We start from the raw sequence: 27,498 nt of genomic DNA, 5'->3' as shown, positions 1-27,498 counted from the left end.
GGTTTCTAAAATTTGTCTGTCTGTTAGAATGATGTGGCCACAGTATGTCTATGTAAGTATGTGGATTTATGTTTCTGTGTGCATGTGTACTTGTTTTAAGATAACTCCAGACTAAAACAGCTCTGGAAAAATACAAACATGGGTAATCGCCATTTTGACCCATCACCATCTTGGGTAAGAGTACCCATGTGTGCTACTATTCTTTGACTTATTAAAATATTCCTTTTAATCTTCTTACATTTACAAGCATTGGTAAATTGTAATTAATTAGATAAAATGCACATCTAAATTTAGCTTATATACCCAGTTTAAATAACAGGTAATGGTACCTGGTTCTCAAGTGCCTTTACAGATCTTAGGGTATGGTGTTTAACAAAAGAGTTTCTAACACAGAGATATACCAGCTCCCACAGCATCCTTTAGATCTTCCAAGAAGATATGTGGTTGGAAAGAAATTTCACCTCCAGGCTTGCCTTTGGGTTTGGCAAAGCCACCCACAAAGCAAAAAGCAGCCTTTCATCTCTTCAACTTTCTGGATGCCATCCAGGGAATCAATCTTCTTATCATGCTGAGACAGGTAGACTAAATCTTCCTCCCTCACAGGAAAATCTTTGGACCTCTTGTACTCAGCAATCAATGGCAAGCACTGCTTCTAGGCTGATGTTCTCTAAGGACTGGGAAGAGATTTGGGATTGCCTTCATAGCTAAAAAAGCTATTTCATTTTGCTCATTTATCCCTCTCAGATGTGTCTAATGGCATTTCATGACTTAAGGTACTGGTAGCTCATTACTTTAAGTTTTCTGCTAAAATATAGAGGTGTGCCTCTTTAACAGGCTTCATAAACCAGGACTAACAGGTTTCAGGTGTATCTTAAAAATCCAGAGTTCCCAATTAACCTAACCAGTTCTCTTAAAATCTGGTCTGGTAAAGACTATGAGCATCCAGAGCCTGTTTTAACCCCACCCGGTTTCAAGCATATTTTACAGGTCACTCCTGTTGTCTGGGCCAAGACAAAGTGCTCTGTAAACAACACCAATACTTGCACCCACTCCTGGGACTTCACCATTGGTACCAACTCTCCTGGATCAAGGACACCTACCAACTAAAATCTGGTTGTATCCGATATACCCGGGCCTCACCTGTACAACCAGGGTACTTCTCTATTCCATTCTTTCTGGCAGTTAATGAGTTTCCATGGCTAGCCCCATTTATAGGGCCAATAATAACAATATTTTTTTTTCTCCTAGCCGCCTGCCTTCTCATCTTCCTCAAAAAGCAGCTGCCTGAGACTCCAGGATGACAGCAAACCGGATGCTGCTCCAACCACACCTCTCGCTGAGCATGAGTCCAACTCCCAGCTCCCCCCTCTCCCATGTTGCCCCATGCCTGCAGGAAGTAGCCAGACTTGAGCCGATGCCCTTGTACCCAACGAGTCTGGGATGTTTGATTGAAAGTGAGACCCCAGCCCTCTGACACCTCTATATCCAAGGAGTTTGGGATAATGGGAAGTACCACCCCAGCCCCTGGCATTCGTCCTTGGGGCACCAATGGAGTGCCAATGGAGCAGAAAGCTCCATCTCAAACCCTCTCCCACTGGGAGTTGCCTTGGTCCGAATTCCAACTCTGGAAAAGCCAGGCAAGTGTTGACCCCTCCCCAGGGAGGGTCAGGACCACAGACTATTTAGGCTTCCACGGAGAAAAAGAACATGTAGTTTTCAGGTTTTACATGGTCCCCCTACCCATGCTCCGAGCACCCAGGAGCACTGCATTTCTTAAACGTGGGCATTTTTTTATTTGGTCTAATTTGGTCTGATTGGAATTATTTGCATTGGTGGAGATGCTCGTCTTCAGAATTATTCCCAATGGACACAAGTGCTCACAAAGAAGCACTGGAGAAACCAGGAATGTTAGCCACATAGGGTTGTCTTCTCAAGGGAAGAGATGTATACCTGGTTTTCACCCAGAAGGCTGCGAGTGAATATTTTAATAACCCGGTGACTTTTGCTATCTGCTGGGCCTGGCCTCACCCAAGTTCCCCAGAATGGTTATCCCAAACTCTCCTTTGCTAGACCTTTAGCTTTTTCAGTCAATAGAGCCCATCCTTCAGGTAGACGTCACATGCACTTTATAGCCTGCTGACCTCTATGCTATCTCAGTTAGAGATCATACCAGCTCCTAGGCCCTTAAGCTATAGAATCCATCTTCATGGTAGTGATCACAAGTACTCTGCAAAGAGTGTTGTTGGGTTTTTTTTGACTCTTTGCTCTTTGGGGACCCACCACCCAGCTCCCAAATAATCACACGGAGACTTATTCTTTCTTATGAATGCTTGGTCTTAGCTTGGCTTATTTCTAGCCTTCTTTTCTTAAATTATTCCATCTACCTTCTGCCTCTAAGCGTTCACCTTTCTCTATTTATGTATATCTTTTCTTTCCTTCTTATTCTTTGTCTGGCTGGGTGGCTGACCCCTGACATCCTCCTCTCCTCCTTTTCTTGATCCTTCCCCTCTTCTCTTTTCTCTTTCTATTTATTCCCTCTGCCTGGCAGCCCCATCTCTTGACTAGCTATTAGACCAATCAGGTGTTTTAGACAAAGTAACACAGTTTCGCAGAGTTAAACAAATGCAACATAAAAAATGCAAGACATCTTTGAATCATTAAACACAGCATAAACAAATGTAGCACATCTTCAACTAATATTCCACAACAGTAGTATGCATTTTTCTCTTGAATGTGTTAAGGCCTACCTAAGGTTCAGTGGGGCTAGGGAGATGTAGCACTCATATGTGATAATATATCTTTTTAGTACAGCACTTATTTGTTATGCTTATCATTGTTACTGTGTGTGTGTACACACACTCACATGCGATGGGGAACATATAGGAGTCCATTCTCTCCTTCCACATGCAAGTTCTGAGAATTGAATGCAAGTCATCAAACTTGGCACTGAATGTCTTTACTAGTTAAGCCATGTTGCCATTCCTATTTGGTTTTTTTTTAAAAATTAAACCTTTAACCAATGGGCATAGCAAACTCCTTCCTCCACATACTCTACATTTATTTCTAACATGAGGAGTAACCAAGAATCAACACCGTTAATTCTGAAGAAGGGAAGGACCCTCCAACTGAACTTAATATAAATTACCCTCTCTATTTGCATTAATTATTATCTCCAGGGAATCAACACCTCCACATGGAGGTGACTCACTCAGTGCCAAGGATGCTTGTAAAGATTGCACTTTCTGACTGGATAGATCAAGAAGACAAATATCTCCACTGGCATGCAATTCAACTGAGTTCCAAGGATGCTTAGCAAGATTTCAGAATTTTGTTCATCTCATGTTCGGTTACTTCCATCTTAATAAATTCAAGTTTTATCAGTTCTATTTCAATAACTAGAAATAACTGGTCTTACCTTGCATTGGACGTATGACCCACCTCTGGAAGAATGAGAAGTTTACTTATTTTTCTTAATTTCTGTAAACACTCAATATCACTTAAACCCAGGGAATTTCTAGCCTACTAACAGCAGATAATCTCATCTACAATGTAATCTGATTGATCCTTAGATAACGGCTCTCATTTTCACAATCTACAAGGCAAAGGATACAGTATTTTTCTTCACAGTTTTGTGCTATTTTTGTATGACCCTAGTGTTAAACCACAGTTCTTTAGCTAACTATATAATAATAGAATTAAGAGTTCACTTTATGGCTTAGTAATCTTAAATAATTTATTCTTTTTGCACAATTTTCTATGTCTGTAAAATGATCCTAGCTTTAGGTTTTGTGAAGATTTAATGGTAGTGTGAAAATACTACATAGTCTCATCTCCAGTAACAGAACCAACTTATATGTCTAGATATAAAAAATTCAGTAGCTATAGTACAGCAGTGTATAAGAATACTTTAAATGTAATAGCCTGGTGGTATGAGTCAGCCATTTTCCATTAGCATTCTTTCTGGGGTCATATCCAACTTTTGTTCTGGGTACACAAATGGCCCAACTTTTGTATTGTCTACGCAAAAGCACAACTCTCATTTTAAAGGAAAATAGTTTATTCTGGAGTCACTTTGAGTCGCCATGGTCTGGGAACACAAGATTTAGGTTACCCCCAATTGTGTTTTCCAGTGTGGAAGCAGTTTCGTGAAGTCTTATCATTTTACAGAACATACATTTAAGGCAAGTTTAAAATACTTTGGTGAGTACAGCAGAGAGGCAGGTTCAGAGATACGGGGGAAGCTTTTCTATAGGCCCAAGATGCTAACTGAGCTTTTGGTTGGTAGAATCCAGTGGGCTACTAAGAACCAAAAAGTTTTTATCTATTAGTCATGGGGTGTTTTGACACAGAGATGAGAGGCTCATTAAATATACTCCCATGAAATACCTACGTAATTCTCACTCTTTACCCTCTCTGATCCTTTGGAAAATCCCTGGTTGTAATTATGATGTCCACCTATTGTTTCAAAGATTACGAGCAAACCGACTGAACAAAACAATCCATGCAAGTCTTCCTAGTAAATAAGACAATAAAAAGCCGAAAGGTTTACAGGTATTGCGTTTACAGGTATTGCAGGGATAATACTACTGGGACCGTCCAACCTTTTGACATTGCCACACAAGATTGTCATTTACAAAGCACACACTGGAGCCTCTCACATCAATTCCCACACATGCTGTTTATTGAAGGTTGGGAATTTTGTGCGTGGGCACAGCTGGAATCATTAGAAGGCAGTTCCTGAAATACAGGCACACCTCAGAGCAAAGGGGTCGTGACAGTTCTCTTTCTAGAAACCGGGAAAACCGGCTCTGCGCTGCGGGTGGCAGGGTTAGCTACGTGAGACAGCGCACCTTCGCCCCACCTTGCGGCCCAGTCAGGAGGCGGGGCGGGGCGGGGCGGGGCGGGGCGGGGCGGGGCGGGGCGGGGCTAGGAGCTCCGCGCTAGGCTTCGGAGGAGGAGCAGGGCGCTTGCGCGAGGTTTCGCAGCGGGCCCTGGGAGTTGGCGCGCGTTCCCGAGGAAGTGGAACGAGGCGCGCGCGAGTTCCTAGAAGAGCGGAGCGCCTGCGCATGGACGGAGAGGCGGGACGAGGCGCCTGCGCGTAAATGGTGAGGCGGGCGGGGCGCCGGCGCGCGGTCGGAGAGTGGGGGGGGACGGGGCGGGGCGCCTGCGCGTGGACGGAGAGGAGGGGCAGGGCGCCTGAGTGGTGGGCGTGGCCTACTGGCGTTGGTTGCTAGTCTGAGGCGGGCAGAGCGTCAGACTTAGTCCGCTTCTCGTTCGGCCATAGCGGAAGTGCGGAACCGAGCGGCTGTCAGGTGCGCCGAGCTGCAGCGAGAGCGAGATGGAGATGAACCAGTCAGCTTCAGGCACCGACGGTGTCCGCGAGCGGGGAGGCTCGGGCGGAGCTGAAAGAAGGGAGCAGAACCGAGATGAGCGGCGTCAGTCCGGGACGAACGGGCTCCCGAAACACTCCTACTGGCTGGATCTCTGGCTCTTCCTCCTTTTCGACCTGGTGTTGTTCATCTTCGTGTACCTCTTGCCCTGGTGAGTGCGGAGTTGAAGTGTTCGGGGTTTGGGGGTTGCTCCTGGCTTGTCGGGGAGGGGAGACAGCTAGAGTTAGCCGAGTAGGGTGTGGAGCTGGGAGAGAGAGCGACAATGGACTTCCTTTGCAACCCTGTCAGTGTGGAGGAAACTTGGCTTCCCACTTTTGCTATGTCTTGGGCTCCTGAATCACCACGAAGGAACTGAAGTTAACTTCTAGAAACGTTAGTCTTTTATTAGAAGCCGTAGTAAATGATTAGTAGGGTGTAATAGATTAAACGTGATTATAACTAAAAATGATTTGGGTATCGTGTACGTGCAAAAGCAGGCCATGTAAACTTGACATGTCTAAGCTTTGCCAGTTTATGCAGGTGTGTTTATCTTCTAAAGTATTTCTATTCCTAGTAAACTTGACATGTCTAAGCCTTGTCTATTCCTAGTAAACTTGACATGTCTAAGCCTGTCTATTCCTAGTAAACTTGACATGTCTAAGCCTTGTCAATTTATGCAAGTGTGTTTATCTTCTAAAGTATCTATTCCTACATCTGCCAAAGAATGGAGTATCTTAAACTTCTTTGCCACCCATTTCCAGCCCCCGATTTTGTGGCAAATTAGAAGGCAGAGGAAGGGGTAGGTGGGGAGGATGATAGAGTGGTGAAAGGGTAGGATTTTTTTTTTTTTTTTTTGGTAACTTTTCCTAAGTCATTTTGGTAGAGATAGACATTTCAAGAAGAGCGAATGTTCTGATTTTCACCTCTGGATAGAAAATTCAAGACTTCATGACCTAGAACTTTTGTTTTTCCTTACCAATGTAAATTATGTAGGGATAGGCATATGATTAGGTGTTCAGCTTGGCATTAAATGTCAAAATAAGCAGATACAGGAAACGGTAACCAGTGTTTGGTTTTTACAGACTGCTTTGCCGAGATGTCAAGAGCGTGTGGCTTCTGGGGTGAATCCTGACTACTACAGACTTCTTGAATAAAGAGGATTTCCAGCAGCTGAATTCCAGACCTCTAACCTTTCCTTAAGGCCTGACCTCCTTAAAATAGCACCATGTATTTCGAGCCTGTTTTTAGTGCTTGAATTAATATGATTGTAGCTAAATGATATATGTATATCTATTTTTAATAATGCCTGCAACTTAAGAACTTAAGGAAAATGTGTGTGGAATTTACTCAGCACATGAGGTATTGGGCCCCTCACTGTTAACCAGGACACAGCGGTCAACAACAGCAAAAAAACATTCCTTTGTGACACTTACTGTCTTGAATATTGTTTTAAAAATAAGCTATTTTACAATATTTATCTTCTGTGGTTGGGTAGAAACGCAACGGTTCCAAAGTAGCCACTATATGTACTTTGGAAGCTGTTCTTTTTCGTCCTAAGATTTGGGTAATTAGAAATTGGTTACTGTTGGTTTTAATGCTATTCAGTATGAGAAATGTCTAAGATATAGGGGGGCTTCTCCCTTATAATTAAGTCATAATATTTGGTAAATTGTTAACAGCTATGTCTTCAGGATATTGTTGCATTTTCCTGGATAATTTTTCTGTAATTGTCATTTATAATTAAAGCATTTGTATCAGAACACAGGACTGGGAGGACACTGAGTATACCAGACTGTGTGACCCGATTTGTACTGAAATTGTATTAGAGAAACATTTTTCTCTAATAAATGTTTAAGTATACTGCTGAATTTGGTTTCACTGTGTCATATTCTCATGATAAAGTAGGAAGGTTAATAGTCCTGACAGAAGCACACATGCACTTTATTCTCTTGAGCCCCAAGCTAGCCTACCACAGCTATCAGATCCTCTGAAAGTTTATAGTATGGAGACCTTAGATGATGGTTAATTTTTGGGTCACTTTGGGCCACTTTGGGCTAAGGAGTTCATGACAGATGGTAAAACAGGTATGTTTTATTCCTGGGTATGTCTGTTTCTGGAAGATAAACTAATATGCTGGAAAAAATGGTAAAGCTACCCACCGCCATGTGAGACCACCCAGTCCTTTGAGAACCTGGATGAAAAGAGAAGGAAAGTTCTCTCTGCTGGGACATTTGTGTGGATACCATCCTGGGATGAATGAAGGCTGTGCCGAGCTACTCTAGACTAAGAACAAGACTCTCGGATCTTCAGGACAAGCAGGCTGTTCTTACCTCGGAGTTAGGTGCAGCTGTAACTGTTCTGAGCGCCATGACATCCAGCCACCGCCTTAATGCCTCCCCTTAAAATAGCTTCTGAAAGCTTTTCTCTTGACGGCTGTGCCCACTGTAGCTGTACAGCTGTATTTAACTATTCCTGCCCTTTTCATGATTCTTCTGTCGCCTAGTGCCAACCTGTCAATAGTTTCCAGGTGTGGCACCATGTCTATGAACATCAGTTCTCAGGCTTTCAGACCCCGGCTAGTCCCCCTGGTTCCCTGTCCTAAGGTCTGAACTCGAACTCAGCTTTCCTAGGCTTCAAGTCTACAGTGAACAGCTGAGACTTCTGAGCCTCGATCATGTGAGCCAATTCATGCTAAATTAATCCCTATCTACCTACCTACTTAGCTATTGTGCTCTTTCAAGAACTCTGCCCATAATGTGAAATTTCAGAGTACCTGGTAGCTGTAGTCGGCTGGCTTGGGGCTCAAGAGAAAAAGTGCACTGTAATTGGGTAATTGGCACATAAGAGCATGAAGGCTGAATCTCCTATAGATATTAATTTTTTTAGTAAACTGTGGTGCTCACACTTTGGAAGTTACTAGAAATATGTAAATGGAACTTCAAGGCAAGCTGAAAATTTGTTCCCATCGAAGATAGCAAAAGAGTAATCTGGTAAGTTCCTTTGTAAATTCACTTAGCTCCTAAACATGAAATAGCTTCTGACAGTTCCATCTGAATTGGCTTCGGACTTGGAAGTTTTTAGGGAGATGTTAACTTCAAGTCACAAGATGTAAAGAGTCCAAGTACCAGGCCACAAACACAAGAATACATTGACAATGTAGAGCCTGGGCTCGCTTTGGCTTTTACATTTTCTTTTCTGACACAGGTCTTACTGTGTTGCCTGTATACATGGCTGGCCTGGAACTAGCTTTGCAGGCAGGCCACGCTTGCCTTGAACTCCAAACAACTCACTAACCCTCCTCAGAGCTAGGATTAAGAATGTGGGCCTCTGTCCAGCTGATTTTTTTTTTTAAAAAAAAAAAACAATTTGAAGTGATTGGAAAACAAAAAAAATTTCATGACACATGAAAATCACATAAAATCTAGATTTTGATACCGATAAAGCTTTATTGAAAAACAGCCACACAGCAGTTGTTTATGGCTGCTTCCAAACCACTATGTAACTATTACAGAGATCTGCTGTCCGTAGTCCAAATCATTTATATCTTGTCCTCTAGAGAACAGCTGCCACTTTCTCTACGAGTTGTGCTTCAGACTTTGCTGGGATTTAAATCTTAGAAACATCCTGGGCTAATATTTTATGATCTTTATTTTTTTTTAACAATTTCCCAAAGAATGTGTAATGTGTGCAAGGAGACACAGTTCATAAATGCAAAAAAAAGACCATCTATATTAGCTTAAAAATGAGTTAATTTTTTTGAGCCAAAAGAAATTCATTTCACATGAAAATACAATATTCTGGAGATAACTATTTGAAACATGATTGCATTATTTAAGAACTTAGAAGCTTATAACATGGAAACATTGATAAAAATAGGCACCAGAGGAGAAGAAATTTATACAATTGGCCAATATGTAGTGAAATCTATCTGTGCTGAATCAACAAATGGCTAGTTTCTACTTCAGTCAGAATTAGAGAATGCAGAGGGTTTGTAACTGAGTAGTGCATTAATTAAAGTGAGAAACAACATTTCTGCTCGCAAACTCAACTGAGTTGAAAGGGTGTATCTATGAAACTGCTGTAAAATACAGAAATTAGTTTAATGTTTCAAATAATACATTCCCAACAGGGAATATGGACCAAATAGAAAACATTTTTAAACTTAAAAATATTTTATAAGCTATTAAAAATAACTGAAGCTCTTTTCTAGTATTTTACAATGTTATAAAAGCAAGAATTATAAACATTGACATTTCAAATACAATTTTACAAACTTTACATTATTTACAAACTCTTCATACTAAAAGCTGTTTAAAAATAAGCTTTAGGATCAATTTCAATTTGCTATTCAAGTGTTTCTTAAGAGAATACAAAGTAACGACCACCAACTACTACAGCTAGAAAAAACAACAAGAATTGATTAACAGTGTGAATTCAGAATTTTATAAGAAATTCTCAGTTTATCTAGAAGTACTTAAATACACTTTGGATTTAACAATTTATGGGGCTCATCAAGCTATTGATTTTATCAGTTTACCGAGTTTTAAAGTAATGATTAGAAAATTTACCCATTTAGAGATATTATAAAGACAACTAATTTTGTAGTTCTCAATTCTCTGGAGCCGGCTTGAGGAAACTCTTCTAAAGCCCAATTATTTATTGGCCTCTTCCAAAATAAAATCATAACCAATAAAGCAATTCAATTAACTTACTTTCAACATAGTAATAAAAATTCCTTTCAATATAAACTCCACTCCATGGTGGAAGTGAATAGAAAATTACTATTGAAGAGAAAAAAAGAATAACATTTCATCAAGATTAAACCTTTATATAAAGGCAAAAATTTAACCTAAGCATTGACAATCTTTAGCAATCTATAAGTCACCAAGGCAGTAATTACAGCCACAGTCCCAGTAAGAAAGCCCAATGCTAATTTGTAACACTGGTTATTAGCAGCCCAAAGTAAATCAAACCAAAGGGAAGACCTTTCACATTTCATACAGAACTAGAAAACAATTTAACAAGATAAAGAATATACTGCAATATTCTTAGCTTTAACTTACATGATGCAAATATTTTTAGTACAAATTATAAAGGCTAATTTATGTTAAGCAGATATTCTGAAAAGTTCTAGAACAAAATAAGTTTTATATGGCCTTGAGATTTTAATTAAAAAATGTTGATCATTAAGGCAAATGCTTTCCAGATGATAACATAACAAATCCATGGGTGTTTTTAAGACACTTGAAGGAGCCCATGTACTAGACTATCACAGAAGTCAAAAGCATGGGGGATAGCCATATTTGGGTTACCCACTTAGAAAGTGCTCTGAAAAAGCAAATACTGCTTTCTCTATACAAACTGCATCTCTTAATTAGCAAAATGCACCAACCCACATATTAATACAGGCTAGTATAATACTTACATGTCTACTAGCCAAACTAAACAGGAGGCATGGCATTTGCTCAACTGTCATATACAGCAAATGAATTTTACCTTTCTTACTTTTCAAGGTATACCAAGACCACTTCAAGGAAATTTCTAAACTCCTTAGCAAACTCATCATCATAAACTATGTAGGGTTAACCTGGTTAATAATTTTCAATACCGGCTTTTGTTTTATATATCGTTAGGTTTGGTTAATTTGTATATTTTAAAGGCTGGCTCATTTATCTTACAATGGACATCAGGGTTCATAGCTTTGTTTAGATGGGCAGTGGGGAACCAGGATGGCCACTATGTAATGGATCCTTCTACGCGCTCAGTCTGAGACAGTGAATTATTACAATGGCCGCTGCTCTCTGGGAAACAGAGCTTGGGTCTCTGGTGATATTTCAATCTGTATGTATCAGTCATGCAACTATCAACTGAGAAATAGGTCGTTAGTGAAATTGCTTCATTTGGGCACACAGAACTGGAGTACTGATGTGGTTGGCACGGTGCGTCAAGTGCTGCTTCTGAGTCTGCCTGAGAATCATGAGCTGCACTGGAAGGGTAGTTGTGGGCGGTGTGCTGCCTCCCTTGGACAGCTTCTCTGTCGCTTTTGTGGATCATGTGCGCACTCCCTTCTGAGCTTGGTCCTGATGCAGTACTCAAACTGTGTTTTGGAAGATTGGAGGAATTAACTCTAAACACCTCTGTAAGTCTGGTATCAGGTATAAATTCCGCTCTCTCTATCTGTGGCACACTGGGCGCAGAATATTTCTTTGGCGGCAAAGGGGGTGGTGAGCTGCGGCAATGGGGTTTTGGCATCTGACAGCTGTCAGTGTTGCAGGCCGACTGCAGCGTGTGTCCTCTGGATAGAGGGTTCTCCGAGCAACATTGCTCAGCAGTTCTCCCGTGTGAAGACAATGACGACGGGGAGACTGTTTCTTTACTGCTGACTCTTGTTCCAGGCACAGAACTATCATTAGTGTGAAATGGCAAGCCTGTTCCTTCAGAATTTTCTACTTCATGCCAGTCAGAAAACTTGGTCCCATCAGAGTTTCCCATTTTTTGTTCATTGGTCTGGTGATCTCTTGCACTATGGTCCGTGTGTGTTTGTGGGCTGGCTGAAGGGAAAAACTTGTCCCTGCTTTCGCTGATATGTGACCTGAAATTTGAAAATAAAAATACAAAGTAAAGCCAAATAACCACATAGGGAAACTAAATATTTATCTTAGTTTGATTTTCCCAATTTACGGTTTATAGTTTTACAACACAGCAGTAGAAATGGGGACTGTTTTGTAGCCATGCCAGAACTGCACATGTATGACTACCAGAAACATCCATCACATTAAGAATCATTATCTCTGTTTCTGTATGTCAGGGTTGTGGGGGTGGAGAGACTGAAACCAGGGTCTGTCCATGCTAACCATGCACTCTAGGATATCACTACACAGTCAATCCCCAGATCACATTCCTAGTAGTTAGAAATGTGATCTTAAAAAACATTTCAAATTAAAAACACTGAAATTACATTTATTTATGATAAAATATAACATACAATTTAAGTTAAATGTTACAAATGAATAATTCAAAACTTTAAAACATTTCCAGCCAACATTACAATGCTTATAGGCAGCAGAGGTAGAGAACTTAAATTCTGATATATAATGCAGGGTTTAATCAAAACTGTCTTAAGGTAATTGGTGATTTTAAAGGAAAGAGAAATAAAATTATTTTCTTCTATTGTAAAGCTATTTTTCTTCCATGAATTATTTGGGTTGAAACAACAGAACAGCATGGCTCAGTAAATACAGCTATGACGAAATCTCAGTTTCACTGCTTTCATATGTCACCTGATCTGAACCGCAAATGTGGTTTTCTGTAAATACAGCAGATCTTCCTTACACACGGTTTTAGTATCTAAGGTCAACTGCAATGTGACTCATTAAATGCAGAATTCCTGCCATCATCAATTCAGTTTTAAACAGTACAAAGCTCTGAGTAAATGCCATTGAAGACCTGACCCGTCCTGTGTGCGGTCTGCCCATGCTGTCTGAGTCCTGCCTACATTGATGGCTGCTGTGTCTTACCCAGTGCATGTGCCCACCTAATCCCGGCCTCCAAGCGCAAGCATAGTGACTGATGAGCTCTGAGACGCCAAAGGAAGTGCTAATATCTACAGTAAGAACCCGAGACCACGGAGAAGAAAATGAAAGTCATGCTGGTTTTGTCTACACCTCAAACTACAAAACCATCAGTGCTACAGGGTAAATAACAAAAGGGATTGGCATCTCTAGGTAAGTATAAGCAAAAGCCAAGGACATTGGTACTACACATGCATTAAAATAATAAAGAACTGTACCCAGCAGTTTGTAGGCATTCTACCTTAGGCCTACATGCTATTAAATAATACTGGTAAAATGTGCATTGTAATGCTTTTAGATTAGAAATATACCTACATGTCTTCTGCCAGAGTTCCAATTATATGTAGATTAAGGAACTGAAATTTTCCTATTTGTAAATATCTATGGTTACCTTTTTATGAAATGGCTTTTTATTTGCAGATGTGATTCTGGGTGGAGCTCATGACATTTATCACCTGCTTCCAAGTCCTGGGTTTTTTTCCTAAAACCTGGGGTAGGAATGGGGGGAACATAAAATTATTTAAATTATCTTACAGACGCTATCCTACTCAAGTTTACATTTATGTAAGTAAGCTAACGAAAAATATGCAATCCTTTTGTGCAAGTAAAGAACAAAAAGCACATTCTTCAACACAACTAAAAATAAGACACCCACCGCCCCCCACCCCCACAATTTTTCTGTTTGTTTAGTGAAACCTTTTATAAGCTCGAAGCAAAGCTATTTGTTCTTAGTATGTCGGCAATCCCAGAGCAGTGTTATTCTGGCTCATGTGTACTTCCCCATGGCATGTGCTTTACTGAGAAAATGTTACGGGAAGTATCCTGCATCTGCAGACATGGTAACTCTAAGCATGCCTATTACCATTACGGCTGCCTCCTTTATGTGATGAGAAGCCATCTGCCTTACCTCATGGGAATGTTTAGGGACATCAATTGAATTAAAATGGTGGGATGGTGTTAAAAAGCACAGAAGACAAACTCCTACCTATCAAGGCATGTACATCAATTTTATTAATTATCATCATCTTTGTGTACAAACAGACTTTGCAAGGCTATATAACTTGCTCAAGATTATATCGGTAGCAAATGCAAAACCAGATCTGTATAATTCAAGCCTGTGCGTTCCCTCTCCAGTGCTGGGGATGGATTTGAGGGCCTTCTACACAGCAGGCAAGCACTCTACCACTGGGCTCGATCCAGGCTCATGTCCACACTCTTCTCTTGTGTGAGTTAACTTACCCTCGATTCTAACAATGACTCAAGTGTTTTGAATGTTAAAGGTGTACGAAAAATAGCTTTACAACTGATTAGATATTGTTAAGTAACACTGTAAATTCCAAATTCAGATTTTCTATTTTCCTGTTTAAAAAATATTTAGTAGTACCTGGGAGCCAATATTGTAGCATGTAAAAGACAGCAGCTCTCCCTCCTTCTAGTTCTTTCTAACATCGGGTCTTGGAAGACTGTCCACTAGACAGGCCTTAACAATATTAATGTTCAGAGTAAAGTATCTGGGCAGCCTTACTTAAAAGAGCTCTTAGTAACTTCTGCCTCCATCTGACCGAGAAGGTGGCGATGGCGGAGGCTGATTAAGCACAAGCAGTTACCTAAGGGCATCCTTGTTTCTGAAGCAAACGTTTGAGAAATCTGAGAATCTGAACAGCTAAGCACAGGAGACCTGAGGCAGACAGGGAAACATCACTAAAACCACAAGGACAAAATTATAGCCCAAACTTGGAAGTAACTTTGGAATTTAGTAAATTACTTTGTGAATCCCTTAACAGCAACAGCTGGAATTTGTGCTTCTAGCAACCGTGTTATTCAGTGCCACACACTTGTGGTTTTCAACAGAACAAAAATTCAATGAAGCACTGGAAGCTGGCTCAGAAGGTGACACCAAGTCTGAGAACGTGACTTTGATCCCTGGGACCCACGAGGCAGAGAGAGAGAACTACCTCCCTTCCAGAAGCTGTTCCTGTGATCTCCACAAGTGAACTGTGGCCACGATGTGTGTGTGCATGTGCAAGAACATGTGCATGCAGATACGGGTATACACACACGCACCTACACATTGTTGGTGATACTGTCAGTGGTAAAATTTAAGCTTTTGTATAAAATTTTGGAAACCGTGTATCTACTATCATAATTTTTGCATCTTCCTAATACTCATATTCATGGTGATATTAATAAATAGCTAAGAATAAAATTTATCAGTATCTTAAAGATTTGAGTAACTTAGCAAAGCAGGATACCTTCCCCAAATTTTAGATGTTACAATATCATGCTCCATAAAATACCCTTAAATATAAAGTGGAAGTACCAGTGATTTTAATGAGTGGTGTCTGAAATGTACCTACTCTGGTTTCACAGTTTATACTGCAAATATCCTTGATGAAACAACCACTTTGGTATGTAGAGTCATAGAAGAGTGCTGGCCATTTATAGAACAAACAACAAAACCTGACATTTTCCAGCTTCCTTTCTGTGTGAAACTGGACCTTCTTCATAAAGAAGAGGCCACCACTCGAGCGGTCTGCATGCAAACTTCTGTAAGGCTGCGGCCGGGCAGCACAGCCATTCCTTTCTCAGTCTGCTCTGGTTCTGGAAGCACTCTTTTAAAGTCAAACATTTCCCACCCATTACTGGGTTTGCCTTTATTCATCTTTCCGAAGTTTGATCTTCAGCTCCAAAGAAGTCTTGTTTATATCAGCATGTACTGATTTTTCTCTAAGTAAACGAATACTTTTACATTTTTATTTCTCCACCATCAGCATAGGAAATGCCGACATAATCCTCAGGAACAAAATCTGCAGACCGACCCTGTTTTGAGATTATGAAGAGCTCGGAAACACAGAACCTGCCGCACTTCCTGTCCTAGTTCTTGACAATAGTTTTGTTTTACAAACGCCAGTGGTAACCATTCTGCCAGCAATCCCATTCACACTGAGACAGGCTGGGGAAGTCAGGAGCTTAGCCAATGCTATCCATGGCAGGAGAAGCACAGTTAGGAGAAAGCCTCGCTGTTCTCCTTCCCTGTGAGCTCGCATTTGCATATGGCATTAATCTCTAAACCCCCATCACCCATCATGCTGACGAAACTAAGACAGTATGAACACCTGATAATATGAACATTCTTCTTCCTATTTTCATGTTTTAAGGTGCAGCTTAGGTAGGCAGGCCTAGAACTCATGATTCTCCTGCCCCTGCCTCCTCAACACATCCTACCAGTATATGCCACACAACAATATCTTTAAACAAGGTAATGCCACAGAAAATACCCAACTACCTAGTGTTACCAGTTCACTATACAATTGAGAATTCTCGTTTTCTTTTGTACTTTAATTGACATTTCACCACCCACTTATCTGTCCCCATTCATTCCCCTGTCCTAACTTATCTGTTTGTCAGATCTATGAACTGAAGGCTACAGAGAAGGCAAAAGGAGGCTGAAGCAGAAGCTGACAAATCACTGAGGTGCTTTAACTTAGGTGCCTTTTAGTCCCTAAATAGAACTTCTGGGTATTTTATAAAACAAACGAAACCGATCATTCTAAATTCAACCGGAAAGTACAGCTGTTACTCTAAAAGAGATCAATAGTTATAATCAGAAACTTAAACTTTTAAAAGTGACTTAAAGCTGTAGATTAGCATTATTTAATCATCGTACATTGATTAAAATTTATTTAACTTTGTGCCCAATAAATACAAGTATTATTTGTAAATATATAATAAACATTTTAAAAGAAAAAAGTTAATTACTTAAAAGAAACAAACAGTTCCTTCCTTGTACCGATTATTCACACACTAAGCAGCAGGAGGCAGCAGAGGGCTTATAAACATATCTGAAAATTTAATAGCACTGTGGCAGGCATTCAGCCCAGTGGTTTGAGTTCAGAATTCCAACTAACTTAAAAATAGATGTGTTATTTCTCTCTGCTGCTGACACAGACATCCACATGTCTTTACAGGGAGTTTTGGCTCCAACGTCTTTATAAACCTGACAGTCCAATTTTAACGTTAACCCAGCACAGAAGAAACCTCAGTACTAAGGCGAGCGACTCTACCTCATGTTTACTGCTTCTGTAAGAATGACAGACACAATATTTCAGACACTGAAATATACGCTTTGTCTAAGGCTTGTGTCTAGAACAGGTTCATGGAGAAATACACTCACATGAGCCAAGACAGTACAATCTTCAGTAGATGTAGTGAGGTTTAAAAACACAACACTAATTATTACAGTTCTCAACTTACATACTTATTTCAACTTATAATTACAAATGCTAAGCATTCAAGAATAGGAATCTAAACACTGTCTTATTTACAAATAAAATATAATTAAATATTTCAGGAGAATCATGAAACTTTTAACTTTCTAAAAATATTTTATCCATGTACTAAAAAGATAGTGAGATAAGTTAGTATATAGCAATCTGTGCTACATAAGACCTGAGCTTTGTGATGTTATAAACTAAAACAGTAGAAGTTAGTTACTTCCTTTATCACTGGGGTTATATTCTAAGGAAAAAACAAATTTGTTATTTTATTATAAATGAATTCCAATACTACAAGTTTAGTTTTTTAAAAATGCATAGATTATATTTCATAACAGTTCAGAAAAGATTAAAAACTAAAAGTGGCACAAAGAATATACAAATGCCCCTCAAATGATATAGTAACATTTAACACCCCTTTAAACACCAGAAAATAAGTTACATACATTATCATCTAATACCTCAATGCTACCTCATCACACCGCCATTTCTACCACTTCTTCCTTTCATAATTAATGACTTCTGGCAAACAGGCTGGTGCTCTGAAGTTCTGTCTCGTTTGTTCCTAAAGCTCTCCAGCTCTCGGGTTCCTCCATGCAGTTCCTCGCCTGTTTTCTTTTACATTTCTGCAGCTACTGAGACCCGGACCCTTCAGCAGCCGCTCCCTCCAGAGGCTCTGACTCCAACTGCTTCTCTTGCTCAGCTTCCTTGCTTTCTGTCCTCTCTTATTTAGCAGTTTCCGGTTTTTCTGAATGATCAGTCCATATATAAGGTATTCAATACCACACGTAATGGTTACAAAGCACATTATTTCCTGATTTCTGGACTTGGTCTTCACTGAACAGTAAAACTTATTTATCGAGGTGATGAGTTCAACAACGTAAAGCTTAACACCATCTCTTCCACTTCCCTCTTACTTTCCCAGCGTATCTAGTTATGCTAGCCCCAACATGGCTCCCTCCCTCTCTCATCATGTATGCCTACCCACTACACTCAAGTCATCTTCCTGGACATGGCTAATGCCTTAAGTCATGACCACATATTTATCTTTAGGTTAAGGCAAAATTCAAATAATTTTCTCAGTGCTCAAAATTCACCTTTACACTGCTACCAAAGAGCACAAAGCTGCAACCTGATACAGGTCCTATTAATTCCTCTTGTGATCATCTTGAAACCTCCACGTCTATACCTCTCCAGGCTTGCATATGTCAAACTTCCTATATTCTTCATGCATGATCATTTCTTCTGACAGCGTACTCTTTGGATGTATCTTTTTATTGCATTGGAAAGAATTTGAAATCCCACTAGGAATTTAGAAGAGAAGCTAAAATCTTCAAGTATCATTATGGCAACTTCAAGAATATCCTTGTATTGCAGCAGAACTCACCGTATGGTGATAAGGCTACAAGAATCTCTAGTAATAAAAAGCTGATGTCCTTGACACAGGGCAGATATTCACAGACACACACAGGAATACAAAATTTCAAAAACAAACAAACAAACAACCCCCCCCCCCAAACCAAACAAACCACCACAGTATTTGGCAGCACTAAAAAAATGACTGTGAAGACGTTCACAGTAACAGTGTTTACAATAGGCAAAAGATAGCAACAACTCAAATGTTCATCAACCAATGAACGCATAAGCTTTAAGAAAATGAAGTTCCTGGACAGCAACAACAGACATGCCACCATGGATGGGGAAAGCCCAGATGGCCTCAAGCCTACACAAAGAATTGCAGGCTACTATGGAATGGTGATAGCAGGGACTGGTTATCCAGTACCAAATGGTCAGCTCGGAAAACATGTAAATAACGTTCTAGACTAAGCAGATTGTATTTATCTACTCAGGAATATACATGTATGTACACATGTGCTTATAGTAAAAAAAGGCATAATGGACTTGAAAAAGAGCAAGGGACACGTGAGAGCTTGGAAGGAGGACAGGGAAGTGGGAAATTATACAATTATGTTATCATCTCAGAAAATTAAAGAAAATGAAGTTCTCATGTGTGTTACAACATGGATAATCCCTGGGGTCATTATGAATAAAATGGCCCAGATACAAAGGATATACATAAGCCTATCTACATGAGGCATTAAGAACAGCCAAACTTGGTGACAAACAGCCAAAAGAACCAGAGTGACGGCTACAGTTTAGTTTCTCCAGGGGAGAAGAGGAAGCTGTTTAGTGCAAAGAAAGCTTAGCTTTTGATTAGCAGAGTTTCGGAGATGGAGGCGGTGACAGCTATGACACATAAAAATAAATTAGAATGATAAGTTTTGTTAAGTTTTCTTTACTGAACTCTCACATTAAATGTGTAAAGTCACTGCGAACAATAAGGGTTTCATCATCGAGATCTCCGTGACCGTGTGTTTTCATTCCCACCAGGAAACAAGGAACATTCACTGAACTTGCAGTTATTGTTCATTTCACTGGCCTCTGCTGTGATTTCTGGCCAACCTTTTACTGTTTCCTGTAATACTTGTTACTTAGACTTTTATCGGGTTTTTAAAACAAGCCAGGCATTTTACTATGGGAAGGAAAAGTTACTTCCTTAATATAAAGTGTTTCCTCCTGATATCAAACATTTGATGAAAACAAAATAAATTATCAAATAATCATTTTCAAGGCTGTAACCTGGAAAATAAACTCCACAAAAACCTTAAGGAGGATAAGAACAGAAGTGTTTGATAGCTGGCTCTTTACGGCTCTTTACTGTGAAAGGTACACTCTCCTTGAATTCTAAAACTCCAAGCGCTCTCCTGCATCTCAGCAGCACCGCCCCTTTCCTCCCCCACGGGCCCTCACGTTTGTCTGGCTTATAAGCGGCTGTAGATTTCTAGCAAGTCACCTGTAACAGTGCCGCACCATCACATATTGTTTCCAATCTGATCCTTTCCTGATGACTGCTTCTCAGTCTTTCTTAAGTCCTATGCTATCATTTCTGCTATTACACCCACTTCATTCAGCTCTAGGCATTTGTAAAACTACATATTCCCATTTCCCCTACTATCATTACAGCTATCACACACACTTAATTCAGCTCTAGGGATTTCTTAAAACTCAGATTCTATTCTTAAAATTAGGCCTCCTTATAAGAGTTACCTTAGACAATGGGGAGTGAGTAGAAGAACATGCGCCACTTCTAGTGTGACATTTAAAGAGCCTAGAGGTGGTTTTCCATGCCGTATGCTCCTTTCATTCCTACAATTACAATACTGCTTGTATGAGGCCTTGACTGACACCTAGGAAAACACCCCATGTTGACCTTTTCTGCACAGATATGAACAAGGCTTAAACCTGTGACAAGACACTGAAATCTTGAAGATAACACCACTGTGTAAGTGTTACAGTTAAAACTCCCAAACTGACTGAGTCCAGAATCACTTAGGACATGAATATAAAGACTGGGGGACGGAGGTAGGAAGACACACACTAAATACGGGCAGCACCATTCCATGGACTGCAGCCTAGACTCAATATGATCTTTCCCTGCTTCCTGGCTGCAGATGCAATGTGTCTCAGCTACCTCAGCTTCCCGTGGTCGCCCCATCCTCACCATTAGAGCCCTAATACTCTGAGTGTAAGCCAAGATGACTCAAGTCACTTTGTCAGGTATATCACAGCAACACGAACACTGACTAACACAGAAAGTTAGAGCCTGTGTACCCTGATTGAGGTTCCTCTTTCTCACTGCCTAGAGTAGCTAATGCCATCCTTTAAAAGCCTTTGAGCATGAACTTCCCTTATGGCAGGGAGACCAGCTCTGGCTTGCCATTTGGTGAGGGTATTTGGTATCTTGGTCTCAGTTCTGGTTCACAATTTAAAGTAGGGGGCCCATCATCTACATTCTGGCCTCAGTTCTGGTTTGCCCTCTTAAGTTAGGGAGTGCAAAGATGTCAGTGCCCACCCTAGATCACCCTCAGCAGAGAATCCAGTCTCCACCAGTAATATTTCCCTCTACAGCTCTTCTTTATGTATAGACTACACAGTCACTGTGGCAAGCCACTCTGGTTCCTCACTGCTCATATCCTCCATATCCTATTCAAACTGTCTCCTCCAACCACTACAAAGCCCAGTGAAATGACCTAGCTAAAATTCCTGACACACAATTCAAATAAACAACTTAAAATATGTTCACATAACTCAAAGAGGACATGAATATATTCAAGAACACAAACAGCTGGATAAAATGAAGAAGTCAATTCAGGATATTAATAGAAGCCAATAAGGAGATAGCAATATTAAAGAAAAAATAAATCAAAATGATAGAAAATAAAAATACAATAGGCGAAATAAAAGTTCAGTGGAAAGCTTAGCCAATAGAGTGGATCATGTGAAGGAGAAGACTTCAGGGCTTGAAGGCAAAAGAGAGGAAAAATGAATAGAAATACTTTCAATAAAATCACAGAAGAACATTTCCCAAATCTTGTGGAATAAGAACATCATATAGCTAGGACAAGAAAAGAAACCCCTATCATATAGTTAAAACACTAAATATACAGGACAAATAAAGTATACTGAAAGCTGCAAGTGATAAGGGCCAATCTACAAATTAAGACAAGTCCATCAGAATAACTGTCACCTTCTCAATGGAAACTTAAAAGCCAGAGGACCTGGAAATATGTAACTCAAATTCTGAAAAAAAAAAATTACCACTGCTAACCCAGCTTAACATATCTAGGAAAACTATTTATACTAAATGAAGGAGAAAGGAAAATTTACCATTACAAAAGCAAGCTAAAGGAATTTATCACCCAAGACCAAGTCCTATAGAGGATACCTGAAAGATTTATTTTAGACAGAAAGGAAAGATAAGAGGTCCACAGAGAAAACCAAGAAGGCAGTAGTTATACAAGAGGACAAACAAACAAAACCCCTATGAAACCAGACCTACAAAATCAGAATGAAAGGGATCAGTACACATTTTTCAACAATAATTCAATATTAATGTTCTTGGTAAAGACAGAATGTAACAGATGAACTATCAGATAGAAACTTCCTTTCTGCTGCTTTCAAAAAATATACTTTGCCATCAAAGTATCTTTGATGGCATCATCTTAGGATTCATCTTAGGATGAATGAAAGGGTGGAAGAAGTTCTTCTCAGTGGGAAGTACTTCTGTATTTGTGTTGCAAATACAGTAGTTCTGTATTGGTTGATGAATAAAGTTGTTTTAGCAGAGACAGGAAATCCTAACAGAGACAGAGTAGGTGGAGCCAAAGAGACGCCATGTAGCCTTCAAAGGAGAAAGATAACAGAACACTACCTGTAAGTCATAGCCTCATTGAGATACATAGATTAATAGAAATGGGTTAATTTAAAATGTAAGAGCTAACTAGAAATACGTATAAGCCTTTGGTCAAACAGTGTTGCAATTAATATAGTTTCTCTGTGATTACTGGGGTCTGGGCAGCTGAGAAATGAAAGCTCAGTCTCTGTTTACAATGAACAGGGATGTGGAAGTATAAACCAAATAAGCCCTTTCCTCCCCAAGTTGCCTGAGCTGTGGTATTTCGTCACAGCAATAGAAACACTGAGCAAGACATAGGTACACCATAACAGTGAACAATAAATCATTGTAATTCACTCTTTAATGACACCATCAGGCATATTTAAAAGAGATTTTTACCTTCTAAGTAGTCTTTGCTCTGATGAGATATGCACTCCACACTGTTTATATTTAGACTGCTCATCTTAATCTGTTCACTGGAAAAGAAAACACACACCAAGCACATCAGCTATTGTGGGTTATCTTTTTTTCAAGAAAAAAACACTTGTTAAAACATTACGGCATGCTATTCTTAGAATTTAATGTAATGTTTGTTATTGTTTTACTTTGTTTTACAGTTCAAGATGACCTCGAACCCACAATCCTCCTGCCTTTGCCTCTGAAGTGCTAGAATTAGTGGCACGGCTTAATGCATACTATTTAATTTATAGCTTATAAGCACTTGAATGTAGTTACACTCCTTATGACGAAAAATTGGTTTGTAAGTCAAATTAATCTGCCCAATAATTAAGATGCACGTTTGTCTTTAGAAAGTCCTATTCTTTCTACTGTGTGTGCTACTGCATTTCCAGAAGTATATGAAATTTAGTGCTAAGAAAAAAGTTCCTTTAATTCTTGATGGAAACAATTATTTTAATGGAACATAAGCAGCTGTATAAACCTGATTTTTAAAAATGAATCAATGTGGTCAAGCACTAGGTAAAATTAGGTATGTTTTTGAAAAATTAAAAATAGGAAAAAGTAGTAAGAGTGATTCTAAGAAAACATCCACTAGACAGAGAGCAAGCATGTTTGGGAGATTACAATAAAAAATTATGTATTTAGAGTTAATGAACTGATCACAAATTTATTTTGCTCAATTACTTTATATTTACTTCCATGGAACTGTGTTATAGGTAACAGTTTTGAGATATGAGTGTGTGTGTGTGTGTGTGTGTATGTGTACTGACAATATATACATATATACATATATAATAATATAACATATATTATCTCTGACATATTTTATATATAATATAAATAATCCAACAATGAATTTAAAAAGTTCACCAATCAGCTTAACTAAAATACCAATTTAAGTCAACACTTTAAAGCCTGTACTAAAAGATCAATACTCGAGAGGAAAAGCTGGCTGGACGGTGAAGGGCACTGGCTGCCCTTCCAGAGGATGAGTTCAAGTCCTAGCACTCACACGGCAGCTCACAGCTGTCTGTCACTCGCGGGGCTCCAACACCTTCTGGTCTCAGCAGGAACCACATATATTTGGAGCCAGACATACAAGCCAAACACCCCCCCCCAAAACCAAATGAGTTTATTTTTAAAAATCAAGTTGATAATAACGAAAATAAAGCTATACTTTCGTAGTTTTCAAGTTTCCTAGAAACAGAGAGCCGTTATTTTGGAGTCAGGAAATAACTATTAAGGTCGACAATATGAGCTGTCAAACAGGCTGCAATATACTAGGTCTCTTCACTCTAAGTTCACACCAAACACAAACTTGTAAAATTATTCCAAACGATTACCAAGGAAGATGGTGAGTGCCAAGGAGGCAGCATGGAGGAAGACGGCTTACCGAGCACGAGCAAATCAATACACTTAAATAAAAGCATATATCTCACTTGCCTAAGCTCAATCCAAAATTTACATAACAGTTTTAAAGCAGGAAAATATCTCTAAAAAAAGATAAAGAGGGTCTGGAGAGACAGCTCAGCATTTAAAGGCACTGTTTGCTCTTCCAGAGGACCAGAGTTGGGGTCACAGCATCCCTGTGAGGTTCAGTCTGTAACTCCAGGTCCAGGGGATTCACTTTTGGCCTCCATGGGCACACACACAGTAATATTCCTACGACAAAACCCACTATATTATATACACACAAACAGAAAAGTAAAATTAAAAAATAAAGCAATAAAACCCAAAAAATACTGAGGGAGAAATTGTCGATCTGTGTATTACCTGAAGGCTTTGACAGCAGCGGTCTCCATTACTGTCCCACTTCCATCAGCACCAGGTGAGTCCAAATTAGCAGATCCATTACTGACATGGTCGCTGCTTTCATACCCAGACTCTGTCCTTTGCATTTGCCAGCTGTTACCAGGACCTCTGCTCTCTGTGGCACTTGTATTTTTCTCTGCTCCTTTCCCATTAGTTTCAAGGGAACTTCGGCTTCCTGCTTCCTGCTTCATTTCATCTTCATATATGGTCATTAACCCCTTCTGCTTTAGGTTTGCTTTTGGCCAATTACTGAAACTCTGATCCTTGCTGTATTTAGGTCTGCTACTGACATCTGACTTATGCCTAGGGCTATGTTGCCTTTTTTCACTTTCACTAAAAACACTATCAACATTTAATGTTTCTCTCATGGGTTTCCAGCCACGGTGGCGGTTTTTAGTCCTGCTACTGCAGCTGCCCCCTTTGTCCCTTGAGTCTTGACTGCTGTCTGTATCATATCCAGTGCCACTGTCACTCCTAGCCTTGCCTGTTGCTTTCTCTCCAGGAACAAGAAGATTCTGGGATTTGCTTGAGCTTAACAGTTTCCCGGAAGTGTGGCTCTCATGGGCAGCTCGGTCAGGTTTGCAAGGTCCTTTGCCTTGACTATGGTAGAGATGGGGGTTGCCCTGTTGTCTAAAGCCATCCAGGGCAGGAGGTGATCCAGATTTGAGAGGTGAGACGTCTTCATCAACCAAATCTTAAAAATAATAACAGCATAGACACACATCAACCACCTCTCACAGCCGCTCAGTGAACACAAGCTAAACAACTCGTTGGAAATGCTAAACCCATCACATGTAAATAATAAACATTAAAATATATCATATACTGATTTAGGATTAAAAAGGGGATTATCTGCAGTCAGGTGTGATGTGGGATATCCTTCTGTATATGTATTGCTCTTATTGGTTGATGAATAAGGCTATTTGGGCCAATGGCTTAGCAGAATATAGCAAGGCTGGAAGAGATATATAGCGAGTAGGTGGAGTTAGAGAGACACCATGTAGTTGCCAAAGGCTGCCTATGGATCAGGATGTAAAGTTCTCAACTACTGCTCCAGCACTGTGCCTGTCTGCTTCCTATCAAGATATCCATGGACTCACCCTTAAAACTATATGTAAGCCCTACATATGCTGTTATTTGAAAAGAGTTGCCCTGGTCATGGTGTCTCTTCACAGAAATACTGTCTCTTAGCAGTAACTAAGACATATCTCAAGACTACAATTAAGTAACTGGATTTTTTTTTCATATTTTTCTATTTAGTATAGAGGCATTCAAGAAATCAAACTGACAAACATGCAAATATATAAAATGTAATATATAAATATACACTGTATACTACAAAACTCCATTTTAAAATAAGATTTTTGCTGGTTCTGTCTAAAGTGAATTCTCTAAGAGCTAACTTACCCCTGTGCCGGCCTGTATCTTTCCTTTGTCCCTTTTCCAAATCTTTCCGTTGAGAAGAAAGTGCATTTTTCTGTTCAATGGCTTTGAGAGCACATTCTCTGGAAATATCTTTTATCTTTTCTCTTTGATCATTGCTTAACTTAACTGTAAAAAAAATATTCTTATAATAATACACAGCATTTTTTCAAGTTGTTCAACAAAAGTAAACCCTGAATTAAAAAAGAAAAAAAAAACTACACTTAAAAAAGTCATGGACCAGTGAGACGGTTCAGTGGCATGGGGCACTTGTTGCCAAGCCTGACAACCTTGGTTCAATTCCTGGGACACACATGATAGAAAGAGAGAAACAATTTTCAAAGTTGTCCTCTGACCTTCACACACACACACACACACACACACACACACACACACACACACACACACACTGTGTTATGCACTTTTATATATACAGTGTACACACTTGCACATGCACACACAAATGTAATTTTAAAAAGCAAAGTACATAAACTCATTTTTATGCTTAACTAAACGTTCAGCATGATTTTCTGGACATTGGAAAACCACATTTTCTTTGAATACATGTTATATAGTATTTAGGGAAAGCACTGTAAATAAAAAAAGATGAAAAGTGCTATTGAATTAAAGAGGCAGAAAGCATTTTCCATGTTCTAAGTATTCTTATTTATTAAATCTCTGAGGCAGGTAAGAGATATAAAGCCTCACGTAACTAGAAGCTGGTCAAAGTTTTCAAAGCTGTGTGACCTCATGCTGTCCTGTGCCACTGCACAGGCTATCTTGAACTGGTCAGCAGAACTACAACTCTCAGAGAAATGCACTCACAAAAGGACACACATCTACCTACTATTTTCTCTTCTTGAGCCAGGCAAGGCAGTTTAGCCTTTCTGTTCAGTTCTTACCAGGAAATGCAGGTTCAGTAAGTGAGTAAGAAAGAGTGTTCGATTGTCTGTGAACAATGTACACGGGGCAAGGGAAACATACCTGGTCCTCGCCTTCCACTTGTCTGCATTTGTGTTCGATTAAATGATGACGTATCAGTTTGAAGTTTGTGATTTTCTCTTTGTTTAGCCTGACCACCAAATCCGTTTTCCTTTGCATTATCTGGTTTGTAACTGATAGGCTTTCCACATCCTTAAAAAGACAGTTAAAGATGCATCATTCCTTTCCTTCCCATTAGAAGATGTTTAAATCACCTTTTCAGACATTTTAAATACTCTAGATAAAATAACTTAACGCTTAAGGGGCTAATACCACTCGGGGATTGCACGCTTTGCTGCTTTGAACTTTCTGGTCACTAAACCATTTACAATCTCAGAGTTAACCCCCACCAACTAGCCCCTTCTGTGTTATGG

The 27,498-nt window shown here is 39.7% G+C and overlaps 2 protein-coding genes across 5 annotated transcripts in view; one reads left to right on the top strand and one right to left on the bottom strand.

Annotated features, from left to right (window-relative positions):
* Positions 1 to 5,227: 5,227 nt before the first annotated feature.
* Positions 5,228 to 7,237, top strand: Arln (allregulin). Its single transcript, XM_048456936.3, has 2 exons — positions 5,228 to 5,541; positions 6,452 to 7,237. Coding segments are annotated over exons 1-2 (204 nt in total). The 5' UTR covers positions 5,228 to 5,338; the 3' UTR covers positions 6,453 to 7,237.
* A 1,554-nt stretch (positions 7,238 to 8,791) lies between these two features.
* The window catches only part of Usp53 (ubiquitin specific peptidase 53), a 55,132-nt gene continuing 36,425 nt past the window's right edge, over positions 8,792 to 27,498 (bottom strand). For all 4 annotated transcript variants that reach the window (XM_085677758.2, XM_048456800.3, XM_085677759.2 and 1 more), the window contains 6 exons: positions 27,128 to 27,277; positions 26,129 to 26,272; positions 24,683 to 25,415; positions 22,850 to 22,926; positions 13,332 to 13,428; positions 8,792 to 11,961 (listed from right to left, as the gene is read on the bottom strand). In XM_085677758.2, coding sequence (XP_085533884.2) covers positions 11,106 to 11,961; positions 13,332 to 13,428; positions 22,850 to 22,926; positions 24,683 to 25,415; positions 26,129 to 26,272; positions 27,128 to 27,277 — 2,057 coding nt within the window. In that variant the 3' untranslated portion in view covers positions 8,792 to 11,105. The remainder of the gene's footprint in view (positions 11,962 to 13,331; positions 13,429 to 22,849; positions 22,927 to 24,682; positions 25,416 to 26,128; positions 26,273 to 27,127; positions 27,278 to 27,498) is intronic.

The sequence above is a fragment of the Myodes glareolus genome, chromosome 17 (genome assembly GCF_982192425.1).
Source record: "Myodes glareolus chromosome 17, mMyoGla1.1, whole genome shotgun sequence".
NCBI classification, from domain to species: Eukaryota; Metazoa; Chordata; class Mammalia; order Rodentia; family Cricetidae; genus Myodes; species Myodes glareolus.
The sequence above is the reverse complement of the archived record's forward strand: the minus strand, read 5'-3'. Positions and strand labels throughout refer to the sequence as shown.